The sequence below is a fragment of the Monodelphis domestica genome, chromosome 7, assembly GCF_027887165.1.
Source record: "Monodelphis domestica isolate mMonDom1 chromosome 7, mMonDom1.pri, whole genome shotgun sequence".
Lineage (NCBI taxonomy): Eukaryota > Metazoa > Chordata > Mammalia > Didelphimorphia > Didelphidae > Monodelphis > Monodelphis domestica.
Genome location: NC_077233.1, coordinates 41,707,976 through 41,724,984, shown reverse-complemented (window position 1 = coordinate 41,724,984; position 17,009 = coordinate 41,707,976). Strand labels below are relative to the sequence as shown.

Below are 17,009 nucleotides of genomic sequence, written 5' to 3'. Positions count from 1 at the left end.
AATAGGAAGTTCATTCTTTCAAGATATTTATGAATTTGTTTGAAGGGGTGGGAGTTGGAGGCATTGACCTGAAAGACTTTAAGAAAAACAGAATATTTTATGTTTGAAACTATCAAGTAATAACACCCAGTATGAATACTTGTAAAGAAGAGACAAAAATATAGTATATAATTCAATTTAGCAATGCTAATTAAAACCTGGGTTCTTTGAAATACATAAGAATAAAAAACATTTTTGAAATTATTTATAAGGAATTTTTTCAATTTTTAATTAAATACTTAGTAATCATCACCACCACCAAAAACATTTAAATAAACAAATGTATAAAAATTATTTGCCAAACCAGAAACTCCACATTACTTATAAATTTCTTGTTCCAATGGTACCACTTCCCAGGAAAGCTGGAATATTTCTCTAGTATTATGAGTTTTAAAGTAAGACTTTTGTAGAATATTTGTTCTCTCTAAATTATTGTTCCACCAGAAAATATGTTTGGATTATGTGTATACACAGGCTTAGGTTTATTACTAGCCTCATGCAGGTGTAGGTTTCCAGATATCTATCATATTTAACTCATCTAAGGTTCTATCTCTTAACTTCCTTATTGTTTTGTGTTAGATTTATCTAGTTCTGAAAGAGGAAAATTAAAGTTCCCTACTATTATTATTTTGTCATCTATTTCCATTTATATGTCATTTAATTTTTCCTTTAAAAATCTGGATGCTATTACTCTTATTATAAAATATTTTTTTGTAAAGTATTCAGAGTAGACATTTTTTAGTGATTTAATTACACTATTATAATTTTTAAAGTATTTTTTGCTTGTTAAATTATTACTTGATAATTTAATGGAGAAAAATTTTATTAAATCCTCATTAGATTTAAGAAATTTTGTTAGAGTTGGACAGGTTCTTCTTTTCATTGAACTTACATTTCAATGCAAATTATATATATGCAATTTCTTCTTCCATGAACCATCAACCAATTGCTGCCAAAAAGACTAAGCAAATCTGTAAATTGAAGAACCAAGGTAGCCTGAAGTTGACATAAGGCTTATTATATGTCAGGCAAGTCATATCACCTGCATCTCCTTGACTGTGATTTCCCTTCAGTCCCTGATGGAGACACTCCAGATCCTAGAGATGAGTCTAGATTTTCTATATTTATTTCTTTTCAAAATACCAAACAACATAGATATGAAATGAATAGAAGTTTCTCCTTAAATTAATACAGTACCCTTTTCTAAAGCAGGTAAATTCTTAATATGTGGTCTTGGAACTTGAAAAAATTAGTTAATTAATTATAAATATTTTATTTTGTTTTTAATATTATTCACTTTATTTGATTACTTTAAAAATCATTATTCTTAAAAGGGTTCCATAGGCTTCACTATATGAGACACTCCTACAAAAATACACATAGTTTAAGAATCCCTGTTTTATAGGAAAAATTTATTTCATAAATGTTGTGTCTTTAGTGACCATTAAGGCTCATTGATGTGCCCTAAAAAGCCTGCAGCAGTTGACTGGACTAGGAAATGTCAGTTAATATTTTAAAATACTTTTTCTGTATTAACATAACAAATACTACCTCATAACCTAGGACCCGTCCTGTGCTTCTGTTCCAAGCAATGGCATTCCAGGTAATGTCCACTTCAGAGGATGAATAACTCTGTACAGAAGCTCCAGTTGGGGCCAGTTGGGGCTCTGTAATCACAAGAAAGGAGGGATAGATGATATTTTCACAATTTACAATCAAATGTAAAACACATGTAATAATTCAAGGAGAGTTTGACACTTACCATCTTCACCTGTGTAGACAATCGTTGCTGGACTCAGTGTCCCTTCACCTTCATTATTATATACACCCACTTTTACTTCAAATGGGGAGAGAGGTGTAAGACTTTCATTCCTGTATACATACTTTGAGGTTTCCACAGAAGCCACTGATGCTTTAGTCCACATAAGTGAGCCAACTGGCCGAAACATGATGATGTATCCAAATCCTTCTCCATTCTGAAGTTCTTCTGGGATTGACTTTGGGCAGAGGTCAGTCAACTATTGATCATTTGCAAGTATATTCTTTAACATTTATTCTAAAAGTATATATAAACACATTGGTAATCTGGCATTTAAGTCAAAATATTCAGAGCCAGAAGAGACATCAAACTTACTGATGTCTAAATTCATGACTAAAATGAGGGAAACAAGATTAAATGACTAGTTTAAGATCATACAAAAAATAAAACAAGCCAGAACTTGAGCTTAGTTCCTCTTCCTCCAAAGAGTCATTTCTCATTTCATCCCTCTTGTACATTTCTTTTGTAGAGAAAATAAGTATTTTCCTTTTTTAAAAGAATGTTTAAATAAAGAGAATTATGAGCCTATTTTTAGAATCATACATTAGATCTGTAAAAGGACATAGAAATAATTTATTTTAATCTTTTTAACTTTGTAGCTTAAGTCCAATGAGTTCATATGAATTGCTAAAGATCACATAGCTCATTAGTGTCAAAAATATAAATAAAATACAGGTCTCTTGAATATAATCCTTTTGGCTAAATTGGGAAGTTTCTGATTTGAGATTCTCAAATATATTTGGAAAAGCAGATGAAATTTTAAATGACATAAATTGTAAGATTTGCACACACATATATAAGAACAATAGTAATCCATAAGTCATAATTGTACTGATATTTGGAAAATTATAGATGGATATAATATAACTAGATACCCCTACCACAAAATGAAGTTATTTGTATATTTTGAAAAACCTCTTCAAGTCTATAGAAATTATTATTTGCAGCTTCTCTTAGGGTCTTAGTCCACTACATGATTTTAAAATAGAGGTGATTATGGGTTTTCCAAAGTCAGGCCAACAGAATGTATTATTTAGAGGCTGCTAACTCATTGGAAAATATTTGATTATGAGTTTTTTTAAAAATAGTCTATGATGGCTGCACAAAATTCAGCCCAGTTAATTCTGAAGAGATTGATAACTGGAATTTTCAATGTTGTCACATAATTTCTAGACACTATAATACATGAAAGATATAAAAATTTTAAATGACTCTTGTGCTTGTACAAGTTCCTGTCTGTATCAGCAGTGATAATGGAAAGGGAGAAAGATAGAGGAAAAGAAGAGAAAAGACTGGAAACACTCATAAAACTTTTTCAGTATCTAGTGTAAATGTGTAACCTTAGTAGAACAATGATTTGAAGTCCTAGTTGTTGAATGGAACTATCTATCTATCTATCTATCTATCTATCTATCTATCTATCTATCTATCTAATATATGCATATATTACACACATAGAGAAAGAAAGGAAGAAAGGAAAGAAGGAAGAAAGAAACAAAGAAAGAAAATGCTCTCACAATGAATTTTCAGAAACAAAATAGTCTCTAGATATGTGCCATTTACATGCCAACATCTATTGTAGGATGATAAAGTAAAAAAAAATTAATTTAGAATCTGTTGGGATTCTTTAACCTAAGTCAAAAATTTGCCCTGATACACAGTGACTTCAGGGCATAGCTAAAGGTGAGTGCTTGGTAGAACGGCATAAACTTCATTGGAAAATACATTTAAGGAAGAAATATATTGTAAGAACAGCAAGTAAAGCTTTAGATGGTATAGACATGTGCATAAATACAAGAAATATCAGGAGATTATTTAGATTATATTTGATATGTAGATAAATATGTCTGTATGCATACATGCATATACATGTGTGTATTTATATATCTAATATATATCTAATCTTAAATAATGCTTCATAATGAATACTGTAATAAAAGGGTCAACAAGGGGACAGAGTGAAGCAACTTTCCTGCAGAAACAACTTGAAAAGGAGGCAGAGAGAATCTGGTTCACTGGGGTAAGAGGGGAGCGCATCCCATGGTGAGAGTAGACCAGGGAGTTCCAGCTCAAGTCCATAGCAACTCCTTCTCCCCCTTCTCACATCTACTGTTCTAGACTTTGATCTTGGTCCCAAGACAATTTGACACCCTGCAGTGAAACCCCACACACATCCCTTAAAGTTCCAAGTCCCAACCCAAGCCCTCAGTAAGGCTCCAAGTCCTAGTGCAAGTTCAAACTGAGGCCCTAAGCCCCAGAACAAAACAGTCAAGAAGGCACTTAGCTGCTGTTATCACAAGAGGAAGCACACAGACCTTGTCTAAGCCAGAAATGAACTTCTGAAACCCAGGGAAAGGTAGTCCCAGTGGAATGCCTGATCTATTTAAGCCCAGAGCAAGACCTAGAGCCCAAGTCACAGCTTGCAGTGAGGATATCAACTCCAGCCCAAAGTAATATGCTGTGTGGCTAGCTTGTGTAAGTGCAGAGCCAAGTCCAGAGTCTTCACCAAAAATCAAGAAGAGTTCCTTATCCACAGGGCAACTAAGTCCGCAGTATGCCTGACCTTATCAAATTCAGAGTGATATCCAAAGCCCCTGCCAAAGACTGACACTAGACCCTGAGCACCAGCACAAAGTAGCTCACAGTGCTCTGAGCTTCTGATGAGAAGTGCCAAGGGGATATTGAATCAGCAAAGGGAGGTGGTTTTCACAGGTCACAGTCCACAGGCCATGATAGCACTTTGAAAGAACTGAAACTTGTTGAAACTCAGAAATAGAAATAAGGGAAGGAACAAAGAAATACTAAAGTTTAGGATATTGCCTTCTCCTGAGCACATAGAACATTTTAAGATAAATGTAAAAGTCAAGAAAAACATTAGGGAAATGAGAAAACAGAAAAAAAAACTAACCTCAGAAAAAAATTTATGGATACAAAAAAAGCAAGACGTAATAAAGTCAAAAGGGAATGGTGAAAAGCAGCTGCATGAAAAACTTCAGAAAACTTCAGTTCCTGAAGGAGTTCAAAAGAGATTCCAAAAAATAACTAAGAAACAGCAGAAAAATGAGGAAGAGAATTGAAAACAAAGTAAGAAAATAATAGCTTCAAAACCAGAATTGGCCAAATGGAAAAAGAAGCACAAAAATCCTATAAAGAAAAGAGTTTCATAAAAAGTAGAAGTCAAATTGAAAAAAAGTTCATAAGCTCAAGGAAGAAAATCATTCCTTAAATATTAGAATTGGGAAACTAGAATAAAATGACTTCAAGAAACATCAAGAGAAAATAAGACAAACAAAATAAAAAAGAAGAAAACATAAAATATCTCATTGAGAAAAACAACTGAACTTGAAAAAAAATATATATATATATAGTATAGAGAATTTAAGAAGTATTGGGCTTCCTGAAAGCCATGCTAAAAAAGAATAATAAATAAAGCCTAGACATCAATTATAAGAAATTATCAAAGAAAATTATTCTGATATTTTTTAACAAGAGAGTAAAATATAAAACAAAGGAATATAAAGTTTACCTCTAGAAATAAATCCCTAATAACAACCTCAAGGAATATTATAGGTAAAATCAAGAGACCTCAAAGCAAAGAGAAAGTACTTCAAACAGCCAGAAAAAAGAAACTCAAATATGATGGAACTAAAGTCAGTATTAAAAAGGACTTTACAGCCTTAAAATTGAAGGATAGAAATGACTGGAATATGATATTCCAGAAGGCAAAAGACCTAGGTTTAGAAACCAGAATCACTTATTTAGCAAAACTGAGTATATTCTTTTGTGGGGGAAATGGACATTTGGTAAAAATAGAAGATTTATGAGCATTCCTAATGAAAATACCTGACCTAAACTCAAATGTGATATCCAAAAACAAGACTCTAAAGAAGAATAAAAAGGTAAATAAGAAAGAGAAAATTTAAGGAATTTTAAAAGGTCAAGTTATTTATATTCTTACATGGAAAGATACTTGTAATTCTTAAGTTTTTTATCAGTATTATAACAGTTAGCAGAAGTATAGCCAGGCAGAGGGTGTGTGAGTACAGTGATTAAAATGATATAGAAATATAAATCAAGGAGTGAAAAAGAGCATTGCACTGAGAAAAAGGAAAGAGAGAGGTGGAATGGAGTAAATTATGCCTTCTAAAGAGATTAAAAAATATTACAGTGCAGAGGACAAATAGGGTATTTTATGTACAATGCTTAAACCTTACTTACTCTCATTGAAATTGGCTTAGAGAGGATCCTCTCTATCATACTATAATACTATCATACTATCATACATAACCATACTCATTCATGTAGAGAATCCTATCTTACCCTATAGAAAAGTAGGAAGGGAATAAATAAAGAGGGGGCTTACAGAAGGATCCAGGAAATAGGGAGTGGTGATTAAAAGAAAAAAATATCTGTGAGGATGGATAGACTGAAAGTAGAGATCAGAAACAGGATCAAAAGGGGACAATAAGATGGAGAAAAAAGTCAATAATCATAACTCTGAATGTTAATGGGATGATTTCACCTATAAAATGGAAGTCGATAACAAAGTGGATTAAAAATCAGAAGCCCACAATATGTTGTTTATAAGAAACTCATTTAAGGCAGGAAGAAACACAAAGAATAAAGGTAAGGGGACAAAGCAAAAATTTATTGTGCATCATTTGAAGTTAAAAAAAATCAGTAGTAGCAATCATGATCTCAGACAAGACTAAAGAAAAAAAATCTAAGTAAAAGAGAAAAAGAAAGAAATTGCATCTTGCTAAAAGATAACATTGACAGAAAAGTAATATAAATACCAAGCATATATATACCAAATGGTATAGTCTCCAAATTTTTAAAGAGAAATTTAATGAGTTTCAGGAGATAAAAGTAAAACTATACAAGTGGAGTTCCTCAACTTGTCCCTTTCAGATCTAAATAAATCAAACAAAAAGTAAAGAAGGAAGTGAAAGAAGTGAATGACATTTTAGAAAAGTTAGAACTAGTATATCTCTGGAGAATTGAATAGGAGTAAAAAGGAATATACCTTCTCTTCAGTAGAATATGACACCTTCACAAAAATTGACCATCTACTCTTGCATAAAAACTTTACAACCAAATGAAGAAAGAAGCAATAATGGAGGCATTCTTTTCAGATCATAATGCAATAAAAATTATAATTGATAAGGGTCTATGGAAATACCAATAAAGTTAATTAGAAACTAAAAAATCTACTGATAAAAGAAGAGTGATTCCAAGAAAGATTATAGAAGTAATCAATTTCATGACAGAGAATGACAAACATATCAAAATATATTAGTTACAGTCAAAGCAGTACTTAGGGAAAAATTTACATTTTTAAATGCTTACAACAATATAACATAGAAAAAGTAGATCAATGAATTGTGCATACACCTAAACAACTTAGAAAAAGAACTATTTAAAACACCCCAATTACAAAATAAATTGGAAATCTTAAAATCAAAGGAGAAATTAATAAAATTAAGTGAGCTATTAAACTAATAAATAAGAATAGAAGTTGGTTTTATGAAAAAATAAAATAGAGCATTAATTAATGTGATTTTTTAAAAAAGTAAAGATGAAAATCAAATTACCAGTATTAAAAATCAAGAGTGAATTTGCCCAATTATATGTCAATAAATCTGATAATCTAGGTGAAATGGATAATATATATATATATAAATTTATGTAGTACATATTAACAACAAAAGAAATAGAATAATAATATAATCCTGTTTCAGGAAAATAAATTGAACAAGGCATCAATGAACTCCTTAAGGAAAAAACAAAGCAAAACAGGGGAAGTGGGATTCACAAGTGAATTCTATCAAACATTTAACGGACTATTAATCCCAATTCCATATAAACTATTTGGGAAAATAGATAGAGAAGGAACCCTTCTTTTTTAAAACACAGATCTTGCATTGTTCACATAAGCCAGAAAAATCAAATAAAAAGAAAGAAAATTATAAGTGAATTTCACTAATGAATATAGATGTAAAAATTTAAATAAAATACCAGCAAGGAGAAAACAACAATATAGTACAAGGATCATTCATTGTGACCAGGTGGAATTTTTACCAGGAATATAAGGGCTGGTTTAATGTTAGAAAAAATGTCAAAATAAGTGACCATATCAATAACCAAATTAACATAAATCACAAAATTATCTTAATAGATGCCTAAAAAGTCATCAACAAAATATAATACCTATTCCTGTTAAAAAACATATAATAAATGGGACATTTCTTAAAATAACAATAAGTATTTGCCTACTACCATCAGCAATGGAAATAAGTTAGTAACCTTCCCCAAAAGATCAGAGGTTATGCAAGAATGCTCATTATTACAATTATTATTTAATATTGTATTAGAAATGCTAGGTTTTGCATTAAGAAAAAGACATAGAAGGAATTAAAGTAAGCAATGATAAAACTGAACTATCCTTCTTTGGATGATATGATAGTATACTTGGATAATCCTAGAGAATCAACTAAAAACCTAGTTGAAATAATGATTAAGTTTAGTAAAGTTGTAGGATAAAAATAAATTCACATAAAATTTCAACATTTCTATATATTACTTACAAAGTAAGAGATAGAAATATAAAACCATTTAAAATAACTCTAGATAATATAAAGTACTGGCATTCTACTTTCAAAGATGAACACAGGAATTCTGTGACAAAATTACAAAACATTTTTACACAAATAAAGTCAGATTTAAACAAGTGGAAAAATATTAATTGCTCATAGGTATGTTGAGCTAATATGAAATTCTACCTAAATTAATTTACTTAGTGCCATCCAAATCATACTATCAAATAATTATTTTATAGAAATAGAAAATAATAGCAAATTCATCTGGAAGAACAAAGGACCAAGAATATCAAGGAAATTCATGAAAAAATGTGAAAGAAGGTAGCCTAATAGTACCAGATCTCAAATTGTACTATAAGGCAATAATCATCAAAACAGTCTGGTACTGGCTAGAAAATAGAGTGGTAGATGATGCAATAGATTAGTTAAATAATATACAGGGTAAATGATTATAACAACCTATTGCTTGATAAGTCCACAGACCCTAGCTTTTAAGAGAAGAATTCACTATTTAACAAAAATTGCTGGGAAAACTGGAAAACAGTGTTAGGAAATTGTCATAGACAAACATCTCATACCATATATCAAGATACAGTCAAAATGGATATGTTGATTTAATGAGTGAGATCATAAGACATTCGGGAACCTTGGATTATTTACCTGGTAAATCTATAACAAAGGGAAGAATTTAGTGGACAAATAAGAGATAGAGAGCATTATAAGATGTAAAATGAATAATCTGATTACATTAAATTAAAACGTCTTTATACAAACAAACCCAATGTAATCAAGATTAAAAGAGGAGAAATAAATTGGAGACAATTTTATAATTAATTTCTCTGATAAAAGTCTAATTTCTTAAATTTATAGAAAACTAAGTGAAATTCACAATATGTGTCATCCAATTGACAAATGATCAAAGGATATGCATGAACAATTTTCAGATGAAGAAATAAAAGCTATCAATAATCATATGGAAAATATTTTAAATCACTCATGAATAAGGAAATGCAAATTAAAACAATTTTGAAGTTCTACCTCACAACTATCAGATTGGTCAAAAAATATATTTATATGTTGGAGGGATTGTGGTAAAATTGGAACCTTTAATAATTGCTGGTAGAGTTGTGAACTGATCTAACCATTCTGGAGAGCAATTTGGAACTATGCCCAAGGAACTATAAAACTGTTCATATCCTTTGATACTTTAATGCCATCACTGAATCTGTATCCCAAAGAATTAATAAAAAGGGGGAAGGACCTACCTGTACAAAAATATTTATAGGAACTCTTTTTGTGGTGACAAAGAATTGGGAATTAAGGGAATGTCCATTATTTGAGGGGGAAGGGAAAGGAGGGAGGGAGACAATTTATAGATTATAATTTTAGAAAACTTATGTTCAAATTTGTTATTACATGTAATTAGGAAAATAAAACATCTTTGAATATAAAAAAGGGAAAAAAGCAGCACTGGATTTGATAGACATGAGGGTCAGTGGAGGTAGAAACAAAAATAATATTGAGGTGAATATATGCTATAGACTTTTGTCAGAAAGGAGAATATATGAAGAATTATATAAACATAATATTGCAATGCAGGCATTAAGTAATTATATAATAGTGGTGCATTTTCAAGTATTTACATATCTATCAGAGTTTGTTCTCTACTGGTAATAGGACAACTGGTAAATTCATCACAACTTATTAATAATTACATTTTAAAGGAGAAAATGAAAGATGGGCATTCTCTTACTTATGAAAAGGAAAGAAATGGTCATTCTTTCTTAGGGTATATGAGAGAAGAAAGGAAAAGCAAGCATATTTTAAGTACATTAAGGATTAATGAGTTGGATAGTCATGGCATGAAATACTAGTCCTCAAAACTAGCTCCTCTTCAACATTACCATTGGAATTACCTTTGCCACAAACTCAGTAGGCTGCTGTACCCTCACACAGTATGTGAGCCATGCCCTCCTCAGCACCTTATCTCAGAGAGTGGAGGGAGGGAGGAAGTGCTTCCATTGGGCTACTGGTCATTTGGGCTGGTGAAGTAAGGAATATCCTCAGGCAAATGAAGAGGGGGAATGGAGAAGCTTCATTTTGAGTTACTTTGGTTTTCTAGTAATGAACTCTGGCAGGCAAATGCAGGTGTGCCCACAGAGAGGGTTCTGCATGCCCTTTTGGGCACATGTGCCATAGGTTCACCTCCATTGCTGTAGGCCATAGGGAGTCAATAAAATTTATTAAAGTAGATGACATTCTGTATTTAGGCAAATAATTTTGACAGCTGAAAAGAGAATGGAAGGGAATGGAGTCAGACCAACACAGAAGCAGATCATTGAAAAATGTCATAAGAGCTGAATCTGATTGAAAAATATGGACTAAAAAGTATAGGAATATGGTTTTTAAAGGTATTTTGTCATGGATTTGGGCAATGATTAATTTTTTATTCCTTCAAGAGAAGTATTTATAAAGGAGATAAATGGGCAATAGAGCAGTGGATTTAGAATCAGGAACACCTCAATTCAAATTCAAACTCATACTCTTATTAGCTGTGGGACTAGCAGAATTATTTAATACTTTTGCCTCAGTTTTCTCATCTTTAAAATGGGGATAAGAATAGAACTTTTCTCCAGGATTGCTGTAAGGATCAAAAGAGATATTTAAATAGGGCTTCATAAACCTTAAAGCACTATACAAACTTTTGCTATTATATTATATATATTATAATATATATAATATATATCCCTTCTTTAGGTAGGCTCAAGGACATAGTATAATAAATGGCAGATAAATGGCACAAAACTTTGTTTATTTTAATAGCACACTGAGCTCTGCTCTTCCAAATTTTTATTTCTGAAATGGGATATTTCAGGACCTGACTTTCATATATAGTTTCTCAGCATTCAATGTAGAGTTGGGCTGTCAACAACTGGTTTTCCCATGGCAGCTAATCTTGCATCCATTCACAGAGTCCACAGTCACTTTTGGGCCCCCTGATTTATCATATCATTCTAAGTCCAAAATGTATTTATTCTTAAGTGGTTACTCACTCCAACAAAAATTCTAGGGGTTGACTGTCTACAAGACTTTTTATTTTTCCCTTTTCCTCTCCTTCCCCCTCAGTCATGTCCCTTACAAAAACTAAGTCCCCTTGAACCATACTTACCTTACAAAAATACTCATTGAGTCCCTGAATGGTCTTGGGGATAATTATTGGTTATAAGAAACTATGCTCTCTCATAGGCTCAGGCACACATAAAAATTCTTTTTAAGATTTCTTTATGCAGGAGGGATTTATAAGGGGAGGCTACAATGTTTAACAGAGAATTCTCTCTAAAGGTGAGTGAAGAAGTGTTGAGACAGTATATGCTTTTTTCAGAGAGGTCAAGTCACTGGATCTAGAATAACAATAACAAATTTATATCTATATGTAGAAATAGAAATATTTCTGTATGTATATATGTATACATAAGTGTAGATGAAATAGGTAGCAAAAATATGTATAAAGCTTCAGTTTTATAACCATTCTCTCATTTTATATTCACAAAAAACCTGTGGGTTAGCTACTAGCATTATTTCCCCTATTTTAGGGGCAAAAAGCTGAGATCCAGAGATTAAGAAATTTGCATTTATTATCAGAGATGGGTGACCTTCATAGCTCCATCCTGAGAAAGTTCCTCAATCTATATACTATTCCAGTGTTGTAATAATCAATTCCCTGGTTTCAAGCATCATCCCTATATACATGATTGTCAGATCTACTTGTTCTCCTCTCACTTCTCTCTTGACTTTAAGTCTCATATTTCTGGATGGATGGGTGGATGATAGATACAATGAAATCTAATAAAAGACTTCATGCCCCATTTTTCACTTAGAAGTACAATGTTGTGTAGTGAAAACCAAGTTAAACTGAAAGTAAAGAAAAACATTTGGTGAAATTTCTTTCTGTCAGTCAACTAACATTTATTAAGCACTTACTATGTGCGAGGGATTGAGCTAAGAATTGGCTATATAAAGAAAAGGTGGGGAAAATCCCTCTACTCCAGAAGAATCTAGTCTAAAGGTAAATATAGTATACAAACATTTATGTAGATCAGCCATTCAGCTGGATGGATACCAGTTGGATATTTCAAACTTGATATATCATAGACTTACCATGTCTCAAGCAGTCCTTGTTATATTTCCCCCAGTCTTTTCCTTCTTCCAAATTACATTATAACTGTTGTTATTACCATTCTTCCTTTATCCTAGGCTGGAAACATCAGTGCCACTATCTATCACTCTCATTCATCATATTCAAACAGTTGTCAAATCTTGTTTCCAACTTTGTTATCCTTACACTTAATTCAATTAATATATGCGCCCTTATGACTTCCAGTAGTGCCACCAGTATAAGCTGTAGGCTCTTATTACCTCAGGAATATTAGAGTAGCTTCCCAGTTAGTGTCCTGGCTTCAAGTCTCTCCACTCCACCATTCCTGTTCCATGTTAGTGGACTGACAGAAAGACAGTTGAGTAAACGTTTTTCTTTACTTCCAGTTCAACATGGTTTCCACTAGACATTGTACTTCCATGTGAAAGATGGGATATGAAGTTCTGATTAGATTGCATTGCAGCTCTCATTTTCTGATTTGGGAAAGCTAATTGACTTGTGAAATCCAAATACTGCTGTTAATGATCTTCTCAAACAATGACACAATATGTATGTCCCAAGCATATATCAGTCACTATGTTTCATAAAGCCATGGAAATAATTTATTTTCCCCAACAAGATCTTCTTTTCTGACTTAATGAGTTCTGTTCTGACAACACCATTCAATTAGTGTGCTATTCATAACCCTGGAGGTATATTGACTCTTTTCTCTTTACCACATTTCACAGTCAATCAGTAATCAGGTTTTGTCAATTCCATCTCCAAGATATACCTTGAATCTAGCCCTCCTGTATAATCCCAGTGTCACTAATGTCACTATTATAGGCCATCATTAAAAACAGACTGACCATCTTATTAACCATGGGATAATAATTTTTTCTTCCATGTGAATTTGTTCATTTCTCTCTTCTACTTAAAGTCTTCTATTTCCTTCTATCATTTTAAAAGATTCAAACTTCATTGCTTTTCACATCTCAGTCATCACTATGTAATAATTCTTTTTCTCTGGACTTATTTTCCTTTACTCCTCTCTGTAGTCTTTCTTTCTAAATAAACTGGCCAAATCTTTATTCATTGGGCATGTATTATCATCTTAGACCTTTTTGTGTTTGCTGACACTTTTCTCTGTGTTTGGACTGTTCTTTCTCTCTTTTAAAGAAATTCCTGCTTATTCTTTAAAATTCATTACGAAGTTAAGCTTCTTGAGTATGCAATCTTCTGATAATGATGATGATGATGATGATGATGATGATCCCTCCTAAAATTGCTTTGGTTACTTTTCAAAGCAGTTTTTTACTTTTTATTACTGAAGTCTTTAAAAAATATACTCACATTGACTATGCATTCTGTGTGACCAGGCAATATGTTTAATCTAAAAAGAAATACTTATTCTTCTCAGATGTGTAATACTCTAAAGGGTTGTACAGTGTTAAACAAATATCTTAATATACAAAACTGAGTTGTCAATATTATCCTTTACAATAAAACCATTTGGCCAACATTTCCATTGATGTTCATTCCTTTCCAATGGACTTTGAACCCTGATCAGCTGACACATACAAGTGTCCTATTTGCAGTAAATTCCTATAAATGAATCAATATGCTTATTGAATTGCAATGGATTATTGATTCCTTATTTTACTTTCTTGGCCCAATAAGTATCTCTTATCTCATTAAATATGAGGGGGAATAAAAGGTTTCTTGAACTGAATTGTCTCCCTAAGTTTTCTTCTACTCTTGAATTGTCATGATTAAGTAGATTATGCTGAAATGTAAATCTATCATTAGTGTTTGTCATGACTATTCATCATACCTCCTCTATTGCTTCATACATATCTCTGCCTTAATGTCATATTGACATATCAAACCCCAAATTTCCAAAGATAAGAAACATAGACATCCTCTCTCTCTCTCTCTCTCTCTCTCTCTCTCTCTCTCTCTCTCTCTCTCTCTCTCTCTCTCTCTCTCTCTCTCTCCCTCCCTCCCTCCCTCGCTGCCCCCCCACCTCTCTCTCTGATCCATATTCAATCAATTTTTTTACCACTTTTCCTTAGGGTATCATACAATATGGCACAGACTGTGCTATGATAATGTAGTAAATGATGAATAAAAAATGGGAATCCAGTGGTTTTTTTTTAAAGATATATCAAAATATTTAAAAGTTGGAAAAAATGTCTCTGTGTTTTTGTGCAGCTTTGGAGGAGAAAATTTGAAGAATTTGGCCTGATGGGAGGTCTAAACAGACAGAGAAGCAATCCATTGAATAATACTTAAATATAATGCTCCCTTCTCCTAAGTAAAGAATTAAAAATATAACTCATGCTTTCATAGAATCCATACTAAACATTTAAAAATGCTGGAACTACAGGATGGAACCTTCCTAGAAAGCTAAAGATATTACAAGGAATTACATAAAATAGAAATAAAAAAAAGAAATTGTCCCTGCATTGGAAATTAGTAACACATTTTATCTGATAGCATAATTTAAGTAATAGAAAAAATGAATTTTTTTTATTGATCTGGAATCCACTAGAGGATGACAAGTGGTAGGAGTGAAAGGGGATGCTTCATTTTCTGTATCTGAGAAGAAAATTCTAGTGCATGGGACTGGACAAATGCAGGCTCTAGAGTCTCCACATATCTTTAATTTCTCTTTTAATTCTTCTTTTTCACAGTTGGATTAGACTTCAGAGTTAAATGTTAATGGATTCGGAAGAGATTTAGTTGTGTTTTAGATACTTGCTAGAACATTTATTTTTATGCGTCCATGATCTTGGATTTAATCAGGATGGTTAGTTATTTCATCAGAGTAAGGAGAAAAGGTGTGTTTTGTTTGTGTTAGTCAAGTAAAATTAGTTTGTGTTAATCAAGAAATATCAAAGTCCAGCATATCACATGTGAAAAGAAGTGATTCTGTCTTTTCATTCTTTTAGATAAGCAGAAGCCAAAAAGCTAGCAAATGTTTCACTGGTGGAAAAAGGGATTCCTTTCTCTTAAACTGAAATTAATATATATATATCAAAGGAGGGTTGTAGTTTTGGGAAAATTGGGAAAGTATTATTGGGAAATTATTTTTCTGCCTACAACTGAAATATACCACTTTCTAACGAAAATTTCATCAAAATAACACTTTTATGCAACTTAATGTACACAAAGCTTTTTACATGTTATCTCATCTATCATCACAACAACTGTTACATAGATATTCTTCTTACAGATGAAGAAATTGAGGCTAATGTTAAGTAAGTTGCTAAGCTTGGTTTTTACATTGGCCACTATTCTGCATAGCCTCCATATGTGAGACAACTCAAATGTTCTGACTCAAAGGAGTACATGTATCTTCTGTGCCAACTAGGTGACTATTAAATTATTCAACAAAGCTTTAAATGCCTACTTTGTATGAAATGTTCTACTTTGAATGGTCCTAGTTAGTAAAATATAGATGGCTGAAGATACAAACTTGTGAATGATTCAGGTATATAGCTGAAATAAATATAATTCAATGAGTTAGAATTAGTGATTGTTATAGTCAGCCTCCTGGTAGTAACAGGGGATGTTTTTATCCAAGGAGAATGGACCACTTATAGCTAGGACATACCAATGACATATATTTATTTAGGATGAATATTCTTTTTGAACAAACAAAAATGAACAAATTTCCTTATTTTCAAGTTGATAAAAGAGAGGTTCTATATGTTAAAGAGGCTGAACCAAAGCCTCATGACTACTTAGCAAGACAGCTGGGATGACAAATCAAGTCTCCAGAATATGTTTTCTTGGATTTCCTCATTATGCTCTGCATGCTCTGCACACTCAGTCTTTGGATGTATTTCCATGGAGGGAAGTGAGAAGCAATTTGGATTAATCAAAGAAATGTCCTTTGGTAAATGATAATGGAAGTTTCTTTTGTGTAGTGACAGGTTTCCTGGCTTTGTTAAAAAGGTCCTTCTTAATTTACTCCTTGTTTTACACGCTAATAAGACATTTCTTTTTATAAAGGAGCAGCATTTATCTGAACTTCAGTCCTCCTCCCCTCCATAAAAATGTATGCATCTTCTAAACAAACTAAATGTACTCCTTAGAGTATTGGTAGAATTTAGCTGTGCCTATTTTATATGTTTCAAAACATATGACTGAAAAGCATAAGGTAGATTTGGTAGCTCAGAGATGATCAAAGATCTAGAAACTCTTAGTGAGTTAAATAATTATAAAAGGAAAAATAATTAGTGAGTCAGTTTATTTCTGCTTCAGGTTTATTGCATAGCCTTAATTTTATTTACCTTTTAACCAAAATTAAGTTAATAAAGGGCAATTTTCTAAATCATCAACATCATCCATTTATAATTTGTAACTTTGAAGGCAAAGTTAGTGATTACTGGGCATATACTTTATATTT

The 17,009-nt window shown here is 32.1% G+C and overlaps 1 protein-coding gene across 1 annotated transcript in view; it reads right to left on the bottom strand.

Annotated features, from left to right (window-relative positions):
* Positions 1-17,009, bottom strand: part of CNTN6 (contactin 6) — a 493,040-nt gene that overhangs the window by 22,902 nt on the left and 453,129 nt on the right. Inside the window, exons 18-19 of the mRNA XM_007500105.2 lie at positions 1,802-2,036; positions 1,591-1,706 (exon numbers count right to left, since the gene is read on the bottom strand). Of these exons, the coding sequence (XP_007500167.2) occupies positions 1,591-1,706; positions 1,802-2,036 (351 nt within the window). The remainder of the gene's footprint in view (positions 1-1,590; positions 1,707-1,801; positions 2,037-17,009) is intronic.